We start from the raw sequence: 22643 nt of genomic DNA, 5'->3' as shown, positions 1-22643 counted from the left end.
TTGCCACCGATTTAATTCCGCTATCGAGAAAGTTTTTACACTGCCAAATATGCCCGTCTAAAACCCGCATCTTTCCCGGCTTGGTCCGCGCGTTAACACTGACCGAGGTAATATGGGCTTGATTTCGCACCCCAATTTACCCTCTCGAACTCTAAACATATTGGGGGTTTCATTTTCATGTAAATGCATTTTGACGGCATGGCGGTACCAGGGGCGGGACTTGGGTGGTGCCGCTGCGTTGACTCTACAACAGAGACAACGCAGCGATATCAACATGGGACTAGCAGCAGAGAGAAGGCAAAATTTGCAAAGTTCTGACCATCATGGGAGAGAAGTAGCATAATGCTTCTTCATAATAGTTAACTACATTAATGGCCCCGACAATCCAAAAGCCAAGTGGAATCTAGATGGAGAAAGGGTGTAGTTTAAAACCTGAGTAGCTTTTACTTCTTTGCCACCTACAGAGTTTTTCATTTAAGATCAATCAAAACCCCCATGTTATTTTCCATAGACATTTAAACATGGAACCAAGAGCCTCGGAGGCGGGACTTATTCTTCAGAGGTCCATTGATTGATCCCAGATGGATGAGTGGAGCTAGGTGGAGCCGCGAGTCAGGTTAGTTGATCACACCTCTTGTGCGGAAAATAATAGACCTCTGAATAAGTCCCAAACTGTTGATTTGGCACTTTATGGTAGACATAGAAGAATTAAGCTAATGTCATTTATAATAAACAATGTGCTATGAAATCAAAACCTTTTATCAGTTATTGCTTAAATCCTAAACATTTAATGATATTCCAACATAAATGTGCTGAAATAATTTCTTAATTATGTAGTTTTGACACTTTGAGTTGTTTTCAAAATAAATGTGGTAAATATCGAGAAAAAATCTGAAAATCCTAACTATCACAACTAATTCCAATTCAACCAAATTAATGATGCTGCTATACTAATGAATACCCTTGTAGAAGAATGTGGTTTGTTATTTCATTTTTTAAATTTAGTTTAGTTTTAAAATACTAGAAGATGGATGCTAAAAGTTTCTACGGTGCAAGACAACGCACTCTCCTGGCCCTTGTACCAGAAATTCCTGAAGATTCTGATGCTGATCTGAGTGATAATGATGACCCAATAGAGGATCCGGATTATCATCCCACACCAGCAGAAGTTGCTGGTGACAGTCCTTTTGAATCCCTGGAAGAAGAAGAGGCTCCCTCAACAAGCAGCTCCACTACACAGCCGCCTCGTAAAAAAAGCAGAAAAGGAAAAAGCGCCCCGAGACGGGGGATACCCCTGACCCAAGTTCGACCTCAGGTCCAAACAAAGGCACAGAGATAATCTGGAAGCATGAAGACATTGAGGAATTTGAGGTTCCGGTTTCAAGATTTGAACCCCCTGAGGCTGTAGAGACACCCTTCCAGTACTTCAAAAGGCTTTTCACTGATGAGATGATGAAACATATTGGCCATCATACCAATCTCTACTCCGCCCAAGAGTTGGGGGATCCCATCAAGACAAGCCTTGAAGAGATACAAGATTTCCTGGCAATCTTACTCTTCATGGTGTTACGGCCTCCACATAACTGAATAAGATACCCAGTGGCTCGAATTGGAGACCCCAACATAAAGGAAGGACACCATGAAATAAGATGTTTTAACGGGATTTATTAACCAAATGAAACCATAGCTGAAATGCAGTATGAATACTTTACCAAATAAAGAAGTCTGCAAACCAAAAGGGACCTGGGGATGCCGGACAAACTCAGCAAAATGGAGGGGGGACCAGGCCACCCCCTATAGGGACGTCGAGGCTGGCCCCCCTCCCTGCCTGACAAAACCAAATCATAATCTAAGAACTAAACGGAAAAGTAGGACCGCCGGCCATCCCCAGGCCTAGATCAAAGATTACAGAAAGAAAAGGCTATTTAACAACTCGCACTGTGGGACAAAGGTGTTGCCGGGTCTGTCCTCCTCAAGCAACTGACTTGCTGGCTTTATACAGCAGGCTGGTAATTGGGCTGTAGCGATCTCAGATTTGCTGCAGGTGTGTCAGCCTGAGTGCCAGCCTGATGAGAAAGCAAAGACATGGGGTTTAGGCACAGCACAGTGATTGAATGTCTGAGTGAGTGAGTCATGGCCACACGCAACAATGGTGGTTTTCACCTTCCCATCACCGGAGGACTACTGGCACTATGAGTCACGTTTCGACATGATAGCTGCTATCATGCCAAAGAAGAGATTCCAGCTTTTACGCAGGTACATTCATTTCAATGACAATCAGCAGTGGAATCAGAGTCCAGAATGATTCTACAAAATCCGTCCCCTCTTTGATATGCTTCGAGAGCAATGCCTTCCGATTCCATCCACTTACAAACACAGTGTGGATGAAGTCATGGTCGCATATAAAGGCACAAGGGCTGGCAGTCTCCGCCAATATATTGCAAACAAGCCAGATAAATGGGGCTTTAAGATGTTCTGCTGAGCCAGTTCATCTGGCATCCACGACCTGCTGATGTACCAAGGGGCATCCACATTTTTCAATGTTGCCCTCAGTGAGCATGAGCAGACGCTACATTTGGGAGCAAAAGTAGTGACGACGCTATGCAAAACCATAGCACAGCCACGCCTTTCTGTCGTCTTCTGTGACAACTACTTCACCAGTTTTAACTTGGTCAGAGACCTGCACACATTGCTGGGTGTCAAGTGCATTGGCACCGTCCGACCAAACCGCATTGGTGGAGCTCCCTTTATGAAAGACAAAGAGCTGATGAAGAGAGGGCGTGGAGCATGTGATTACATGTCTGCTGACGGAGTGGTTGCAGTGAAATGGTTTGACAACAAATGTCTGTAGGGCCGAGCTCTCTGAGTGGCCAACGACGTGCGTCGTGACGTAGGTCGCATTGGTCGCGACGTAGGTCGCATTGGTCGCTGTGTGGGTCGCTCGTCTGGCTGCTTTCAGTCGCTGTGGTCACTGGCTGGCTCGCTCAAAGTCTATATAATCAGTTGATTTGCATGTTATTAACTTTTTTTTTGCGTCAGTTGAAGTAGGCTACCAGAAAGCCATGCTCTCTGGCGAAAGCTACCTAAAGCTCTTTAGTGCTAATATTGTTTTAATATTTTTCTATTTAAGTAGTACAGTTTAAATGATGAAATCGTGGGTCTATCAGTATCAATAAAATATATTAGTTGTAATTTGGGGCGTATTCAAATAATGTATTTTATATATTATAGATAGCCTATTTGTTTTGTTAAATGTCATTAAGCCTAATAACCCATATTATGCACAAAGTTCTTCGTTATAGAGTGATAAACATAAATATAAGTGCAATAATATGAAGCCAATGCCACAGTGTTACAAGCGGTAGTCATGCTAGGTTAGCAATCATGAAGGCCGGTGTTCGATTCTCTCCACGGATGGTCATAGTTTTGCTCTTTTAGTCAAACTTATTGACGCAAGCGGCCTCTTTCATTTTAACATTTTTGTATGTTTTAGTAGGATGGTATGATAATTATAAGACGTATTGACGGGCTGCGACGCCTGGCTGGTATCGGCTGGCTGGCTGCGACGACAGCCACGGCTGGCCGCTGTCTGCCGCTGGCCACTGGCCGCTGGCTATGGCTGGCAGCTGGCTCTGGCAGGCTGACCGACTAGGTCGCGACAATAAAAGCGTTGCGACCCTTTTGGCGGCAAATAGGTCGCAACCAACCAGAGGTATGGCTGAATGAGCGACCTGTGGCAGCCAGCCATTGTCACCATGGCTGCTACCATAACCAAAAGCCTATATGTTATCAGTTAACATTTCATTGAACAGAATAAATATACGTGCGTCAGTATAATAAAAAAGAATAATATATACCTAGCTTACATATTGATAGACCAATAGGCCTTTTTATAATATATATAAATAAATAAATAGGCCTATTGGTCTATCTATCTATATTTAATTAATATTGAATTAACTTTGCAATACAGTGATGTTTACAATATTTATATTGATCACATTGTATAGCCTATTGGTTTGATAAATGTCAAAGACTAATAAAATATCCTATGAAGAAAGTTATAGTGTAATATACTTTTATGTAAGTGTAACAAAACAAATAAAAACTCTAATTCACAGACCCAATACCGTAAAAAAAAGAGTAAAAATAAATATATAATGTGCCACGAATCATGATAGTCAAGTATTCAAATGTATAAACCAAAGAACAAAATATGAAAATTGAAATTAAAGTTACAATTTTCTAAAAAGAAAAGAGTCAATAATAATAGTAGGCTATAGTAATAGCATAAATGCACAATTTAAAGGGGGCCAGTGACTATACAAATCTATAGTATATAAAAAGTGTGTGTAAAGTGGCTCAATCATCAAGTATGTATGCTAACTCAGAATGTTTTGCAGCCAACAGACCAAAAACAAAAACTGTAATATACGACAGTGTCACCCCTCATGTTTCATTTGATAAAAACGACAGTGTTACCCCCTATGTTTTAATTGATAAATATCGACAGTGTTACCCATTCTGGTTTTTTTCATGACGACCAATAAAAAACAACAGTGTTACCCTTTATGTTTTTTTTTCATTACGACCAATAAAAAACGACAGTGTTATCTCTTGTGGTTTTTTTCATGACGACGAATAAAAAACAACAGTGTTACCCCTTATGTTTTTTTTCAGGACGACCAATAAAAAACAACAGTGTTACCCCTTATGTTTTTCTTCATGACGACCAAAGAAAAACAACAGTGTTACCCCCTATGTTTTATTTGATAAATTTTGACAGTGTTACCCCTTATGTTTTTTTCCCATGATGACTGATGAAAAACAACAGTGATACCCCTTATATTTTATTTGAGGACAATTTTCTTCTTTTTTTTAATATGTTTTTTTTCATTATGACCTATAAAATACGACAGTGTTACCCCTTATATTTTATTTGACAAAGACAACAGTGTTACCCCTTATGTTTTTTTTCATGACGACCAATAAAAAACAACAGTATTACCCCTTATGTTTTTTTTCATGACGACCAATAAAAAACAACAGTGTTACCCCTTTTTTTTTTTTTTCATGACGACCAATAAAAAACGACAGTGTCAACCCTCATGTTTCATTTGATGAAAACGACAGTGTTACCCCCTATGTTTTAATGGATAAATATCGACAGTGTAACCCCTCATGTTTCATTTGATAAAAACGACAGTGTTACCCCTTGTGTTTTATTTCATTACGACCAAAGAAAAACGACAGTGTTACCCCTTATGTTTTTTTTCATGACGACCAAAGAAAAACAACAGTGTTACCCCTTATGTTTTTTTTCATGACGACCAAATAAAAACAACAGTGTTACCCCCTATGTTTTATTTGATAAATTTTGACAGTGTTACCCCTTACGTTTTTTTCCCATGATGACTGATGAAAAACAACAGTGATACCCCTTATATTTTATTTGAGGACAATTTTCTTCTTTTTTTTAATATGTTTTTTTTCATTACGACCTATAAAATACGACAGTGTTACCCCTTATATTTTATTTGACAAAGACAACAGTGTTACCCCTTATGTTTTTTTTCATGACGACCAATAAAAAACAACAGTATTACCCATTATGTTTTTATTCAGGACGACCAATAAAAAAACAACAGTGTTACCCCTTATGTTTTTTTTCATGACGACCAATAAAAAACAACAGTGTTACCCCTTTTTTTTTTTTTCATGACGACCAATAAAAAACAACAGTTGTTTTTTTTCAACCCCTATGTTTTTTTTCATGACGACCAAAGAAAAACAACAGTGTTACCCCCCATGTTTTATTTGATATATATCGACAGTGTTACCCCTTATGTTTATTTCGTGACGGCCGATAAAAAACGACAGAGTTACCCCTCATGTTTTTTCCATGTTGACCAATAAAAAACGACAGTGTCAACCCTCATGTTTCATTTGATGAAAACGACAGTGTTACCCCCTATGTTTTAATGGATAAATATCTACAGTGTTACCCCTCATGTTTCATTTGATAAAAACGACAGTGTTACCCCTTGTGTTTTATTTCATTACGACCAAAGAAAAACGTCAGTGTTACCCCTTATGTTTTTTTTCACATGACGACCAAAGAAAAACAATAGTGTTACCCCCTATGATTTATTTGATAAATATCGACAGTGTTACCCCTTATGTTTATTTCATGACGGCCGATAAAAAACGACAGTTACCCCTAATGTTTTTTCCGTGTTGAGCAATAAAAAACGAGTGTTACCCCTGTCAACGTTTTTGCGTGGATCCGAACCTGAGCTGTTTAGAGTGTTAACCTCCGAAATTATCAATGCACCATCAAGGCACCGGATAAAGTCAACACAATGGTTAGACTTGACTTTATAATTCGCATGAAATAGAGATAAGAGTCATCCAACAGACGACAACAACCGGACTTGAACCCCGGTCTCCAGGGGGTAAGCTCACAGCTCTCTCCACTTCCCACTGAGAATTGTGATTAAAGATATTTTAAAGATAAACATATTGTGTTTTCACAATATCTCCAGTAGGTTAGGCATAATTTCCACATTGTTTACTTGCTAACGTTTGAGAATAACAGTGGCTAGTTGGCAGAACTCTTTTTACACACCAGTAGAGTGTTTATCAGAGCGGAGCCCTGAATGTGACGTCACCCGTCATCTCGTCTCTGTAAACAATGGATGTTGCGCAGGATTTATTATGACGTCATTAAATAGACTCTCTCTCAGCACCCCCCCCCCCTGGGACTGACTTCCCGCGTCCTTGGTGTTACCCCCATTGTTTTATTCGATACATTTCGACAGTGTTGTATATTTAAGCAATAGATCCCGCCAGGCTGTGGTATGTGCTCATTATACCACTGTTAAGGGGCGTTGTCCGGCCCCGACGCGCAGCGGAGGGCCGGCGACCCCCTTCACAGTGGTATAATGTGAGCACATACCACTGACTGAAGTGATCTATTGCTTTTATACAACGGTTACTGTTATGGCGAAACGAAAGTCATAGACACACTACATTTAAAAAGAAACAAAGAAAGTCAAAGTAGCCGTTTTGTTAAAGAATACAAAAAAGTAGTCCCTCCTGGCTCCCGCTATGCATCGACGGTCGCTATGCAACACACTTTAGCGTCCCTCCGAGAGAAGGCTCCGATAGAGCGGTTCGCCGGCAATTTATCCTATGGAGCAGTTCACTCGCCGATTTTAGACTTCAGTGAACTGTGCATATTTCCCCGCTGGTGAATCCCCTCCTCCATGGTCAAGCTAAATCTCCGTGTGATAAAGTAATATAACGGTTTCTTCTTCAAGGCGCGGAGTGATACTTTCACAAAATGATCGGGCGTCATAGCAGTTATGTATACGCTCTTTATACAACAGTTGGGAACTAATCAGATCGCTGGATTTAGGTCCCCATTGTATAATACACTATAACTGTCTTTCATAGGATATTTTATTAGTCTTTGACATTTAACCAATCAAAAGGCTGTACAATATAATCAATATAAATTTGTACACACTGTATCACAAAGTTAAATTAATTAAATATAGATGGATAGACCAATAGGCCTATATATTATTGTATGTACGTTTTTATTATACTGACGCACGTGTATTTATTCTGTTCAATGAGATGTTAACTGATAACATAGTTATTTGGTTATGGTAGCAGGCAGCCATGGTGACAATGGCTGGCTGCCACAGGTCGCTCATTCAGCAATACCTCTGGTTGGTTGCGACCTATTTGCCGCCAAAACGATCGCAACGCTTTTACGGTCGCGACCTAGTCGGTCAGCCTGCCAGAGCCAGCTGCCAGCCGCAGCCAGCGGCAGACATCGGCCGGCCGTGGCTGGCCTGTCGTCGCAGCCAGCCAGCCGATACCAGCCAGGCGTCGCAGCCCGTCATTACGTCGTATAATTATCATACCATCGTACTAAAACATACAAAAATGCTCAAATGAAAGATGCCGATAGCGTCGGTAAGTTCGACTAAAAGAGTAGGAAAGTATCTGACCCCGGAGAGAATTGAACAACCGCCTTCTTGATTACTAACCAGGCGTCACTACCGCTTGTACCACTGTGACAATTTCTGCTACACTTTGCAGTTATATTATAGTATATCACTCTATAACGAAGAACTTTGTGCATAACATACCTTATTAGGCTTAATGTGATTTAACAAAACAAAAAGGCTATATATAATATATAAAATACATAATTTGAATACACCCCAAATTACAACTAATCGGCTATATCACTCTATAACGAAGAAGTTTGTGTATCATATACCTTATTAGGCTTACTGTCATATAACAAAACAAATAGGCTATATAATAACCTATCTAAAATACATTATTTGAATCCGCCCCAAATTACGACTAATATATTTTATTGACACTGATGGACCAACGATTTCATAATTTTAAACTGTAGGCCTACTTCAATATAAAAATATAAAAATAATATTTGCAATAAAGAGCTGTAGGAAGCTTTCGCCAGAGAGCATGCCTTTCTGGTACTTCAACTGTCGCAAAAAAACAGTTAACAGTTAACAGTTACCTTAACATGCAAATTAACTGATAAACGACCGCCCATAGATTTTCAGCGACCAAGCCAGCCAGCGACCACAGCGGCTGAAAGCAGCCAGACGAGCGACCTACGTCGCGACCAATGCGACCTACGACGCGACCAATGCGACCTACGTCGCGACCAATGCGACCTACGTTGCGACGCACGTCGTTGGCCACTCAGAGAGCTCGGCCTACCTCACAAATGTGTCAATCTTCTGAGCAACGCCTGTGGGATCATGCCTTTTTCAACGGTCAAACGGTGGAGCAAAGAGTCTAATGCTACGGCCACACCAAACGCGTTGCTCGCGTTAGGGGCGTTGAAAATCGGCATTTTTGCATAGGGAACCATTGGTTTAGGCGCGGTACACGCGTTGAAGCGTTGAAGCGTTGCGTTGGGGGCGTTAGGCGCGGCAGTTGCACGTAATTACGCACGTAAACGCAGCAACGCGCCCATCGCACCAACGCCCGGAGTTCAGAAAATTGAACTTTCAACGCTCCAACGCGTGACGCTTAGCCGTGGTAGCCAATCAGCGTGGAGCTTGACCCGACGTCACTGGCAGAGAGTAGTGAGCTTGCACAGAAGCATACGGCCGACATCTTCCTTTTTTCTGGGTGGAAATAGTAACATAGTTACGCCATTAAATGCGTTTATGGAAACATTTCTAGCGAGAAATGTGCATTTTACTTTCATAATGTTCGCTCGGTGAATGTGAAGGATGTTTGGTTTGATAGTTATGACGAAGAGGGAACGCTCCGTTCACTTGCATGGACAGAGTCTCTGGTTGCTAAGCAACCTCAACGTCTTGGCGGACTGCTTCTCTGCTGATCAACACTACGAATGCTGGAAACACACCAGACACACCATGTGAAGTTATTTAACCCGATTATTGTTATTTATATCCGAGATTATTTAATCTAACCCGATCTAAACTCTATCACCCAAACACGGCGGCGTTTGGGTTTCCTACCTCGGACTCCAGCGCAGCCACTGCCGACATTTTTCTTTATTCTGGGTGGAAATAGTTACATAGTTACGCCATTAAATGCGTTTATGGAAGCATTTTTAGCGAGAAATGTGCATTTTACTTTCATAATGTTCGCTCAGTGAATGTGAAGGATGTTTGGTTTGATAGTTATGACGAAGAGGGAACGCTCCGTTCACTTGCATGGACATGGACTCATCTAGCTGCGTTGGCGCGTTGACGCGTTGGAAGCGTTGAACCACCACACACTGGTCAAGCGTCAGGTTAGGCGCGTTACTCGCGTTGTCCAACGCGAGTAACGCGGTTGGTGTGGCCGCACCTTAATGCTACGGCCACACCAACCGCGTTGCTCGCGTTAGGGGCGTTGAAAATCGGCATTTTTGCATAGGGAACCATTGGTTTAGGCGCGGTACACGCGTTGAAGCGTTGAAGCGTTGCGTTGGGGGCGTTAGGCGCGGCAGTTGCACGTAATTACGCACGTAAACGCAGTAACGCGCCCATCGCACCAACGCCCGGAGTTCAGAAAATTGAACTTTCAACGCTCCAACGCGTGACGCTTAGCCGCGGTAGCCAATCAGCGTGGAGCTTGACCCGACGTCACTGGCAGAGAGTAGTGAGCTTGCACAGAAGCATACGGCCGACATCTTCCTTTTTTCTGGGTGGAAATAGTAACATAGTTACGCCATTAAATGCGTTTATGGAAACATTTCTAGCGAGAAATGTGCATTTTACTTTCATAGTGTTCGCTCGGTGAATGTGAAGGATGTTTGGTTTGATAGTTATGACGAAGAGGGAACGCTCCGTTCACTTGCATGGACAGAGTCTCTGGTTGCTAAGCAACCTCAACGTCTTGGCGGACTGCTTCTCTGCTGATCAACACTACGAATGCTGGAAACACACCAGACACACCATGTGAAGTTATTTAACCCGATTATTGTTATTTATATCCGAGATTATTTAATCTAACCCGATCTAAACTCTATCACCCAAACACGGCGGCGTTTGGGTTTCCTACCTCGGACTCCAGCGCAGCCACTGCCGACATTTTTCTTTATTCTGGGTGGAAATAGTTACATAGTTACGCCATTAAATGCGTTTATGGAAGCATTTTTAGCGAGAAATGTGCATTTTACTTTCATAATGTTCGCTCAGTGAATGTGAAGGATGTTTGGTTTGATAGTTATGACGAAGAGGGAACGCTCCGTTCACTTGCATGGACATGGACTCATCTAGCTGCGTTGGCGCGTTGACGCGTTGGAAGCGTTGAACCACCACACACTGGTCAAGCGTCAGGTTAGGCGTTGTCCAACGCGAGTAACGCGGTTGGTGTGGCCGCACCATAATGGTGCGGCCACACCAACCGCGTTACTCGCGTTGGACAACGCGAGTAACGCGCCTAACCTGACGCTTGACCAGTGTGTGGTGGTTCAACGCTTCCAACGCGTCAACGCGCCAACGCAGCTAGATGAGTCCATGTCCATGCAAGTGAACGGAGCGTTCCCTCTTCGTCATAACTATCAAACCAAACATCCTTCACATTCACTGAGCGAACATTATGAAAGTAAAATGCACATTTCTCGCTAAAAATGCTTCCATAAACGCATTTAATGGCGTAACTATGTAACTATTTCCACCCAGAATAAAGAAAAATGTCGGCAGTGGCTGCGCTGGAGTCCGAGGTAGGAAACCCAAACGCCGCCGTGTTTGGGTGATAGAGTTTAGATCGGGTTAGATTAAATAATCTCGGATATAAATAACAATAATCGGGTTAAATAACTTCACATGGTGTGTCTGGTGTGTTTCCAGCATTCGTAGTGTTGATCAGCAGAGAAGCAGTCCGCCAAGACGTTGAGGTTGCTTAGCAACCAGAGACTCTGTCCATGCAAGTGAACGGAGCGTTCCCTCTTCGTCATAACTATCAAACCAAACATCCTTCACATTCACCGAGCGAACATTATGAAAGTAAAATGCACATTTCTCGCTAGAAATGTTTCCATAAACGCATTTAATGGCGTAACTATGTTACTATTTCCACCCAGAAAAAAGGAAGATGTCGGCCGTATGCTTCTGTGCAAGCTCACTACTCTCTGCCAGTGACGTCGGGTCAAGCTCCACGCTGATTGGCTACCGCGGCTAAGCGTCACGCGTTGGAGCGTTGAAAGTTCAATTTTCTGAACTCCGGGCGTTGGTGCGATGGGCGCGTTACTGCGTTTACGTGCGTAATTACGTGCAACTGCCGCGCCTAACGCCCCCAACGCAACGCTTCAACGCTTCAACGCGTGTACCGCGCCTAAACCAATGGTTCCCTATGCAAAAATGCCGATTTTCAACGCCCCTAACGCGAGCAACGCGGTTGGTGTGGCCGTACCTTAAGGCGAAGACTATGGAGTCAGTTTCCTGCCATAATTCAAACCTGAAAAAAAAAGTTTCAAAGGCTTGTAAGTCTGGGTTTGAAAACTCAACACCTTGTAAAAAAGGTTTTGCAACACTGAAAAAAGAGATTATAACCTGAAAAAAAATAAAACTAAAATTCAAACATCTGTAAACATGATTTTGTGTTCTATTTTATCTTCTTCATCATTTTCACCAACACATTTTCAAAGTTCAAACAATTTCACCAGCGCATTTGCAGAGTTTCAAATCTGGCACTGTTCTAACAGTGTATTTCATTGTTGCCCGGTTTTGAAACCTTGTAAATGGGATTCTGCAAACAGGTGTTCATACATTGAGAAATACGTTTTGAAAGGTTGAATATTTAGTTTTAAAAACTTGTAAAGGTGTACGTTTACGACATTGCAACGTATTTTTCAGAACTGACTTTTCAGCACTGACTTTTCAGAGATTTGACCACACAGGCGCAAGCTTTGAGTCACGTGAATATTGGCAGTGTTCTGACGCCACTCGTTTTGAAACTCCTCACAGTCGAATCTGAAAAAAAAGAACCGTTCCTGGGGGCGGGACCATTTAGCTCTAAACCTATTGGTTGCCCTCGGCTGACGTACATTCCAATCACATGTGCCGTTCACCGGGCTGTGCGTGATTGACAGTGCTCTGCCGGTGACACGAATAACAAGCGACTTTCGCGGTTGATTTTGATTTGCATTTTCTGGAACCATGGCTGTTTCCCAAAGTGAAGGCTGCAGCCTTGCTAGGACGCGTCCTTGCTAGTCGCGTCCTATGGAGATGAGAAGCTGTGTTCGAAATCGTTCCCTATCATGGATGTAGTGCACTAAATAGGGTGCACGCCATTTTGTAGGGTGTTCGAATTCTCAGTGGTCCACTATATAGTGGATTTAAAATAGGGTACATACGATGTTCCCTACATGTCTGGATGGCCGAGCGGTCTAAGGCGCTGCGTTCAGGTCGCAGTCTCCCCTGGAGGCGTGGGTTCGAATCCCACTTCAGACATTCTTTGTTGAATGATTCAGCAACAAATGTTTGCCTCAGCTGTGAAGACCCAACTGCCAACATATCCAATATATCTGCTATAATTTGAAATAGTAATTGAGATATAAGTAAATTATTTATGTATCAAAGCACAGTTACAGTGACAGCGGCCTCTGTCTGGAGTCAGTTTCCTGCCATAATTCAAACCTGAAAAAAAAAAGCTTCAAAGGCTTGTAAGTCTGGGTTTGAAATATAACCGCGAAAACGAATACATTTAATGATGGAGTCTCCGGCTTTCGTTTAGAAATGTCAACAATTTATTTGTGATTTGACATAGAATATTTAACATTCAAAATTAATTAAACAAGGAAATGTAACATTCAACATCAATACAACCTCCAGCTTTCGTCGTGAGTGACCGGTTTGTTTACATGATGTGGGCGCATCTGTCTGCGTCACACAAATACCCGGCGCATTTACTGACGCAAATGACGTTTAGAAATGTTCAGCGTAGTGTCCAAATTCTCGTTCCCTATTCCCTATATAGTGCACTATATCATGTACACTATATAGGGAATAGGGAACGAGTCTATAGGGAACGATTTCGAACACAGCTATTGGTTCCAGAAAATGCAAATCAAAATCAACCGCGAAAGTCGCTTGTTATTCGTGTCATCGGCAGAGCACTGTCAATCACGCACAGCCCGGTGAACGGCATATGTGATTGGAATGTACGTCAGCCGAGAGCAACCAATAGGTTTAGAGCTAAATGGTCCCGTCCCCAGGAACGTTTTTTTTTTTTTTCAGATTCGACTGTCAGGAGTTTCAAAACGAGTGGCGTCAGAACACTGCCAATATTCACGTGACTCAAAGCTTGCGCCTGTGTGGTCAAATCTCTGAAAAGTCAGTGCTGAAAAGTCAGTTCTGAAAAAATACGTTGCAATGTCGTAAACGTACACCTTTACAAGTTTTTAAAACTAAATATTCAACCTTTCAAAACGTATTTCTCAATGTATGAACACCTGTTTGCAGAATCCCATTTACAAGGTTTCAAAACCGGGCAACAATGAAATACACTGTTAGAACAGTGCCAGATTTGAAACTCTGCAAATGCGCTGGTGAAATTGTTTGAACTTTGAAAATGTGTTGGTGAAAATGATGAAGAAGATAAAATAGAACACAAAATCATGTTTACAGATGTTTGAATTTTAGTTTTATTTTTTTTCAGGTTATAATCTCTTTTTTCGGTGTTGCAAAACCTTTTTTACAAGGTGTTGAGTTTTCAAACCCAGACTTACAAGCCTTTGAAACTTTTTTTTTCAGGTTTGAATTATGGCAGGAAACTGACTCCATAGAAGACTGCCGTCGCATGCCCATCACTCATCCCTGTCTATGATGAGCATATGGGAGGGATTGTTCTGTCCGGCATGCTAGTGCACCTGTACAAGACCCCAGTCAAGTCAAGGAGATGGTACTTTCCCCTCTTCGGATACATCCTTGACTTGTGCATCGCCAATTCCTGGCTGGTCTACAAAAGGGACTTTGGCCTACTGAACGAGAAACCCTTGTGTCTAAAAAGGTTTCGCCTGGCAGTCGCCCACAGTCTGATCAAAGTCAACAAGTATGCAACCAAAGTTGGCCGACCAACATCCAGCTCTCCCCCACCAGAGAATCAAAAATACACCCCACGACCCTCACGACCAAAACCCCAACCAGATGTGGGCTATGACAACATGGGACAGTGGCCACTTCACAGTGACAAGCGGGGGCGATGCAACCTCTGTCCGAAGGGTGTGTCAAGATGGAAATGTCAGAAATGCAATTTTCCTGTGTTTGTCTGTAAACCAGGAATGCTTTGCAGCATACCACCAGAAGTAAAGTGGATCTGATGCTCAAAAAGCATTGGTGCTGTTGCACTACAACACCGATGAGTTGTGTTGTTGAAATGTGTGTGTCTTTTACAATGTGTTCCTGTTTTTGCATTGTTTTCCAATGTTTAAATGCAAACCAGCAATGCTGCATAGTATACTACTAGAAATGTGGGTATTTCTCCTCAAAAAGAAAAAATAGTGGATCTAATGCTCAAAGAGCATGGAGCTGCTGCATTGGTGCCGTTGCCCCACTAGAGATGAGTGGTGTTGAGATAAAGAATATCAAAAGTGTAATGTTTCCTTGTGTTTTCAAATGTTTCCCAGTTTTTGCATTGTTTTCTAATGTTTAAATGCAAACAAGCTTAGCATTCAACTAGAAACGTGCATTTTCGCCCCCAAAATAATTGTGCTGTTGCACCACCACACAGTGGAAGTGTAATGAGATATGTTGGAGGTGCAATTTTTCTCCTGTGTGTTTTGCAATACTGACAATATAAAAATAAACTGGATCCAATGGTAAAATATTAGATTTTTTCTACTATTTGTTGTATTTGTCAGAGTTCCGGTACTTTAACCATTAAGTGACATCTCAACCGTTTGGTAGAGGCTGATATTTAAAGAACTGTGGGTTCTTTTGAAAAAAATACATTTTATTCTGATTATTATCAACCCAAGGGAATACAAAATGCAAAAAAATATTTTTTACATAGCAGCTTTCTTGGTGCGGCAGTTAAAGGGTTAATTATTTAGAACAATAAAAACAGAAATCAAATGAAAAGTTGGAGAGCATCTATAATCATGAAGAAAGGAAAATCTACAGCAGTCATTTCAACGAATACAGGATAGAGGTTTCAATCAAAACGTCCCGTTACCCGTGTCAAAGCACCCAATTGCCTCTGGGCTTCAGCATGTGCCAACGCAAATTGCTAGGGTCGCTGAGGCTGGCGTTGCACCTTCAGGGCTTCTCCCCAGAGTGAGTCCTCATGTGGCTCTTCAGGTGAGAGCTCTGTCCGAAGCACTTCATGCATTGGTCACACCTGTAGGGCTTCTCCCCGGAGTGAGTCCTCATGTGGATCTTCAGGTCGGAGCTATGACTGAAGCGCTTCACGCATTGGTTACACCTGTAGGGCTTCTCCCCGGAGTGAGTCCTCAGGTGGGACTTCAGGCTGGAGCTCTGACTGAAGCTCTTCACACATTGGTCACACCTGTAAGGCTTCTCCCCAGAGTGTATCCTCATGTGGTTCTTCAGGTGAGAGCTCTGTCCGAAGCACTTCATGCATTGGTCACACCTGTAGCGCTTCTCCCCGGAGTGAGTCTTCATGTGGATCTTCAGGTCGGAGCTATGACTGAAGCACCTCACGCAATGGTCACATCTGTAGGGCTTCTCCCTTGAGTGAGTCCTCATGTGGCACTTCAGGCTGGAGCACCGCCCGAAGCTCTTCATGCATTGGTCACACCTGTAGGGCTTCTCCCCGGAGTGAGTCCTCATGTGGATCTTCAGGTTGGAGCTCTTAGTGAAGCTCTTCACGCATTGGTCACACCTGTAGGGCTTCTCCCTGGAGTGAGTCCACATGTGAACCTTCAGGTCGGAGCTCTGATTGAAGCGCTTCACGCATTGCTCACAACTGTAGGGCTTCTCCCCGGAGTGAGTCCTCAGGTGGATCTTCAGGCTGCCTTTCATTTGGAAGCGCTTTGTGCATTGGTCGCAGCCGTACGGCTTCTCGCCGGTATGGGTACGCATGTGGATGGTCAAATTGGTATTTTCTGGAAAACCCTCAACAGACAACACACCGGGCCGGTCCTTGCCGCTGCCCCGATGCCCGGTCAGCTCCTCACGGTGGACCAGCTGCTCTCCACGCTCCAGGCTCTTTGCAACGCTGCGTTCTGCGGACAGCGAGCTCAGAGCCTCCGGTTCGAACGCGGTGAAGAGGTTGTCATGGCCATCAACCGCCAGTGGTTCTTCCCCTTTTCCATAGACACTCAGGATCCGCAGCTCTCCGTTGTGACTTGACATGTGGGAAGAGCCAGAGGCGTCCACATGTAGACTATTCAAGGTGGCGTCATGTTGTGTGCTGCAGTCACCAAAGTCAACGCAGTCTTCTGCAGAGGGAGAAAAGACAATGTAATTGTGTTAATTAATTTGCATGAAGCTATACAGTATGTATCCATTTGAGACATAGCACTGCTACTTCTCCCCCTTTTAAAGATGTGGGGAGGTCATAAAGACAACCCAGGCTATCTGTTTTCCTATCACCCATTTTACCAAAACTGTAGTTATATTGGGAATTAGGGGTGTAACGGTACACTGTAGTCACTGTTCGGTTCATACCGCCCTGGTTCATACCAGGGAAAAGAAAAAACTAAAATGCAGAAGGCAGTTCTTTTTTTATTGTCTCAGGTTGTACCACCTAGGGCCCTATCTTGCATCCCGCGCAATTGACTTTCTACACTGACGCATGTCATTGCCAGTTTGCAACTGGCGCAGAGCGTTCTTTTCCCTCCACCGCCACGCGCCTGTAAATTAGGGATCTTGCACCCCAAGGGACGGTTCGGCGAAAGGAGGAGGCGTGTTCTGGTGCAAACGTTCCCTAGTGCTATTTTTTTGTTTCAGAAAACAATTGTGCCACCCAGGAAATACCTGGTTTAAAGTCAGTGGCGCGTTGTTCAGATGCTTTTTTAGGGCGCATGCATAATGTTGCTTTTGCACACTTTGCTTCTCTCATCTACCTAGGCACTTGGTAAATTATTTGAACAGCTGATACAGCGATAATAAGTTGTACTTTTAAATCAATGCATCTGCAAACACCGTGCAGCAAACACATATTGTCTTGACACAGACATTGTGTCAAAGCCCATAACTTTTAGGATTGATGAGTATTTGATCGTGAGAAAACATTGTTTTACGCGAGCGAGTGTTAAAAAGATTGAATGAATGCGGGCGCGGGTGTGTATGTGTAAAAGAATGAATGAATGCGGGGGCGCGTGTGTGTATGTGTAAAATAACGAATGAATCGGGCGCTCGTGTGTGCGTCGATCTGTTTAAACACACGTAAACTGAACACGTAACGCATAATTCAGTCCATGGCAATGTATATTAACGGGGGGACACATGCATATTAGCAACACAAGTCGATAATGCATAGAATACTGGTAAGAAACGATGTTGGTTACTGTATTGTATACATCATTAAATAGAACCAGAGTTACCGCATATCATTTGTGTGTTAAGTTTTCTTTGCTGAAATTTATTTGAGGACTCAGTGTTTCTGAAGTTGTGGAAGAAAACGCTATTCCATGTGTGAATTAGCCCATATTATTTGGGCATAAACTAAGCCATTTGAAGTTTGAAATTCATGTCGTCATGCATCTGTCTCATCGGAGACCTCAAACGCGCTGTCAAAATATCAACTTGTCAGATTCAAATGCGCTCATTGCTCTTAAAGGGGATGGGAGATGGCGCTCTCATTGGTCTATTGCACGTTACACCCAAACCACACCTACGGGTAATTTGGCTACTTCAGACCAACCCTTTTCAGATTAGCGCCGGGCGCAGGAGTTAATCATGCGCCGGAAATATAGCAACATCGCCATAGAACCGCCCACAAAGCTACTTGCGCATTGCGCTTCTCACTTGCGCTTCAGACCGTTAAAATAGGGCCCCTAGTGTCATACAGTCTCTCCCCTGAGCTAGCTGCAACAGCCTGAACTGTGTAATCTAAGATGTAAACAATAAGTACCCCACATCACCTCCAAACTCCATCCGTAACTTGTAAACAAAATAAGACAATCAGTTATTTAACGGAAAATTCAACATGTCTTATTCATGAAGGTGCAAAGTACAGAGAATTTGCGCATTCCCACCGGAGGGTGCGGGTCGGTTCGGTGCGTCTTGGTGGAGTAGTGAAGGTGCTGATCGGCGCAGCTCAGTTATGGCTCACGTTTCCACCGCCGACAGTACCCTAATGGTGGGGGGGGGGGTTAAACTGGATGTCCAAGGCGGACGGCAAACTTTTGTACAACATTTTCTTCAATAAACGAAGCCTTCGCCGTTGTCCAGAAATACCTCGCGGATAACGTGTTTGTTTATTATCCCCCTGACTCATGGAAATGCGATTCTGGTTCAATACTAATACATGTATCGTCGTTACACCCATGTCAATCATTCCACTATAAACTTTATAAGTAGTCCTTGTGTTTTAGCAGGGCTCTGGTCATGATGCGTTTTCAAAGGAGGACCAGGCTTTTTAGCGCAGGTAGAAACGGGTACATTCTCAGTTGATCCAGGTCGTTTTCTTGCTTTTTTGCATAAATGCAATATGTATTACTAACCTACAGCGGGCATGCCTCCACCAATATCCTCTTCATCCTTGATTAAAGTGGTGTCTGTGGTCTGCTGCTTCCCACATAAAGGGAACACACATAAGACAAATTCTTTCATTAGCACAGAATAGTTGTCAATACCCGCTAACGACAGATTGAATCATGAAGGTGGGTGCTTTTTATGGGTGTGTGCTGGAGTAGTAGCAGAGGAAGCCTCTCTTTTGGATGGTGAATGAGAAGATGATTTCCAACCTGCACAGTCAGCTCCTCGTGGCGGACCAGCTGCTCGCCGCACTCAAGGCCCTTGTCCACGCTGTGATCTGCAGACAGAGAGTTCTTGGCCTCCCGTTTGGACGCGGTAAAGAGGGTGTCATAGCCGTCGAGCGCCAGTGGGCCCTCCCCTTTTCCATAGACGCTCAGGATCCTCAGCTCCTCGCTGTGACTGGACATGTGGGAGGAGCCCGGGGCGTGAAGACTCTCTGAGGTGGTGTCGCGCTGTGTGCTGCGGTCTCCAAAGACATCGCAGTGTTCTGAAGAGAGGGGGAAAAATGACAGAAAGTGACTGTTTTGCAGAAAAGGAGACAAGAAAGAAACTATTTAAATCTATGTAACATTGACACAGAGGGTTCAAAATGTGTACTAGTGCAGACAAAGATTCAGAGTTTGGGAGCCCCCCTCCCTCAACTCAATGCTCAAGCGGTTGACCAGGTTGAGGACACTGAACGAACACCAGCGCAAAATGATCTGAACATGACATGCAAGACAAGCACAATTATTCTATTCTGGCAACAAGCGACAACGTGTCATTCCCTGCTGATCAGCTAAAATGTATACTTTTGAATGAATTGATGTGATGAGATTATAAACCAGAAAAAAAAATCTGACTGGAAACTTTGAAATGCAACTACCAAGTTTGACTCGTGTTTCATAAAGGCTCTCTTCCTGATGCTTTTCAAAAGAGCACCAGGTAGAATCTAGCAGTCAGCATAGAATCGCATCCAAGACCATTCAAAGAGCAGGAAATGGGGTTAACGTCATTATTCATTTTTTGAATCATCAACTTTTCCAATTACTTCAAATGTAACAACTAATAGTGCCTCCTGAACCGTCTTGTTATCCGGCTATCACAGCCGGGACACAAGTAACTCACCATCTCCCTGTGGTTTAGTCTGTGGTTTGCAGATGTTGGCTCGAGCCAGGGTAAAACGACTTGCCGCACACGATGCATTTGATCTCGTTTGAAGCCGCAAAGAAAACAGCTCACTCCTCATCACCTTCATCCTTTTCCTCAGCGCTTGGTTTTCTTTCAGGCTCCGAGTTATTTGTAATCGAAGGGTAGCCGAGCCTTCCGAAAACAGTTGGCTAATTTCAGATACAGCAGCTTTCGCAAGTACGTCCATTATGGACGAAAGCTGTTCTTCCAAAGTTGGTCCGCACGGTGACATGTTTATTAACATACTTTACTCTGTTGTGGATAAAGACCCAACAAAATACGAGCGGTCGAGAAGGACTAAGTTTGAAAGATTAAGGCTTTATTACCACTTGCATATGGTAACAACAAAACCTGAAATGGTTTACAAAGAACTCCTGAACATCCATCAGTTATCGACTTAGCATTTAAAGTAACTCCGTTTACATTTAAATAATATTTTGCTATTTTCGCCTATTTCAAGAAGTGCTCTTATTCCCTTGCCACGAAGGGCAGGAGCAGGCTGTCATTTGTTGTTTGCTACATTAGCCTCTTTAGCAAACCGGCTTGAAAACAAACATTTACATTGAATTGCATGCCCAACAATACCATGCAATGCATAAATTGGTGACCAGATTAAAGCAGAAATGTAATTAAGTGTTTAGGAGCATTCAAAATCGACATTAACGACCAACGTGGTACCAATGCAAAGAATATACAACTCAACTAATTTACTATGGGCGCAGCCATCTTTGTTTCAGCGCGTCATCCGGTAAACCCAACCCCCTCGGGAACAGTGCATACTTTCGCAATCCACCGGGGCTCAGCGACCAAGCCTGGTATTGCAGCTGTTTAAGCGGGCTGTAGACCCATGCTGTAGACGGGTCCGTCGATTCAAGGTGCCCGGAGGTAGTTATCTCCGTTCACTCCAATGCAAGGGGCCCAGAGGTAGTTCACTCCGTTCACTCCAATACAAGGGGCCCAGAGGTAGTTATCTCCGTTCACTCCCATACAAGGGGCCGAGGTAGTTATCTCCGTTCACTCCAATACAAGTGGGGAACAGGAATGTGTCTCCGCAAAAAATGTCTGTATATCAATCAAAGGCTCATCATTTTCTCTATACCATGTACTAATAAAATGTAACTTTTCTCTTTTCAAAACGCCACCTCAAGCGTTTTATTAGCCGTTTTATTTATTTATTATTTTGCAGGAGAAGGAGGGGCCGCTGAAAGGAGTCGTAGTGAGACAAATGTTGTTTCGGCCTGGCATCCGAAAGGGCTCGGCTTTGACGTTGGCGTTGAAGGACGTTGATTGTTTTGAGGCATATCGCTGAGGGATCTTGGGTTATATATATATATACAGTATATACATATATATACATATAAACTGCTCAAAAAAATAAAGGGAACACTTAAACAACACAATGTAACTCCAAGTCAATCACACTTCTGTGAAATCAAACTGTCCACTTAGGAAGCAACACTGATTGACTATCAATTTCACATGCTGTTGTGCAACTGGAATAGACAACAGGTGGAAATGATAGGCAATTAGCAAAACACCCCCAATAAAGGAGTGGTTCTGCAGGTGGTGACCACAGACCACTTCTCAGTTCCTATGCTTTCTGGCTGATGTTTTGGTCACTTTTGAATGCTGGCGGTGCTTTCACTCTAGTGGTAGCATGAGACGGAGTCTACAACCCACACAAGTGGCTCAGATAGTGCAGCTCATCCAGGATGGCACATCAATACGAGCTGTGGCAAGAAGGTTTGCTGTGTCTGTCAGCGTAGTGTCCAGAGCATGGAGGCGGTACCAGGAGACAGGATAGTACATCAGGAGACGTGGAGGAGGCCGTAGGAGGGCAACAACCCAGCAGCAGGACCGCTACCTCCACCTTTGTGCAAGGAGGAACAGGAGGAGCACTGCCAGAGCCCTGCAAAATGACCTCCAGCAGGCCACAAATGTGCATGTGTCTGCTCAAACGGTCAGAAACAGACTCCATGAGGGTGGTATGAGGGCCCGACGTCCACAGGTGGGGGTTGTGCTTACAGCCCAACACCGTGCAGGACGTTTGGCATTTGCCAGAGAACACCAAGATTGGCAAATTCGCCACTGGCGCCCTGTGCTCTTCATAGATGAAAGCAGGTTCACACTGAGCACATGTGACAGACGCGACAGAGTCTGGAGACGCCGTTGAGAACGTTCTGCTGCCTGCAACATCCTCCAGCATGACCGGTTTGGCGGTGGGTCAGTAATGGTGTGGGGTGGCATTTCTTAGTGTTCCCTTTATTTTTTTGAGCAGTGTATATATAA

The 22643-nt window shown here is 43.5% G+C and overlaps 1 protein-coding gene and 1 non-coding gene across 2 annotated transcripts; one reads left to right on the top strand and one right to left on the bottom strand.

The window, feature by feature from the left end:
* The first annotated feature begins 12888 nt into the window (after positions 1 to 12888).
* trnal-cag (transfer RNA leucine (anticodon CAG)) lies at positions 12889 to 12971 on the top strand. The gene has a single exon. It is a non-coding gene; the product is annotated as a tRNA-Leu (tRNA).
* Positions 12972 to 15348: 2377 nt separating this feature from the next.
* Positions 15349 to 21180, bottom strand: LOC115546615 (zinc finger protein 2 homolog). Its single transcript, XM_030360221.1, has 4 exons — positions 20292 to 21180; positions 19394 to 19671; positions 19151 to 19217; positions 15349 to 16921 (listed from the first exon to the last, which is right to left on the bottom strand). The coding sequence occupies exons 1-4, from the start codon at positions 20596 to 20598 to the stop codon at positions 15777 to 15779; spliced, it is 1797 nt and encodes a 598-aa protein (XP_030216081.1). The 5' UTR covers positions 20599 to 21180; the 3' UTR covers positions 15349 to 15776.
* Between the last annotated feature and the right edge of the window lie 1463 nt (positions 21181 to 22643).

The sequence above is a fragment of the Gadus morhua genome, chromosome 7, assembly GCF_902167405.1.
Source record: "Gadus morhua chromosome 7, gadMor3.0, whole genome shotgun sequence".
Taxonomy (NCBI): domain Eukaryota; kingdom Metazoa; phylum Chordata; class Actinopteri; order Gadiformes; family Gadidae; genus Gadus; species Gadus morhua.
Note: the sequence above shows the minus strand (reverse complement) of the source record. Positions and strands in the feature narration are given on the sequence as shown.

Bases quoted from the DNA above. Each gene is read 5' to 3' on its own strand.
- LOC115546615 (XM_030360221.1), bottom strand. From the start codon at position 20,598: ATGTTAATAAACATGTCACCGTGCGGACCAACTTTGGAAGAACAGCTT. The intron at 19,672-20,291 runs GTGAGTTACTTG...CCCTCTCTTCAG, and splicing joins GACTAAACCACAGGGAGATG to AACACTGCGATGTCTTTGGA. The intron at 16,922-19,150 runs GTTAGTAATACA...CTCCCTCTGCAG, and splicing joins TGGAGGCATGCCCGCTGTAG to AAGACTGCGTTGACTTTGGT.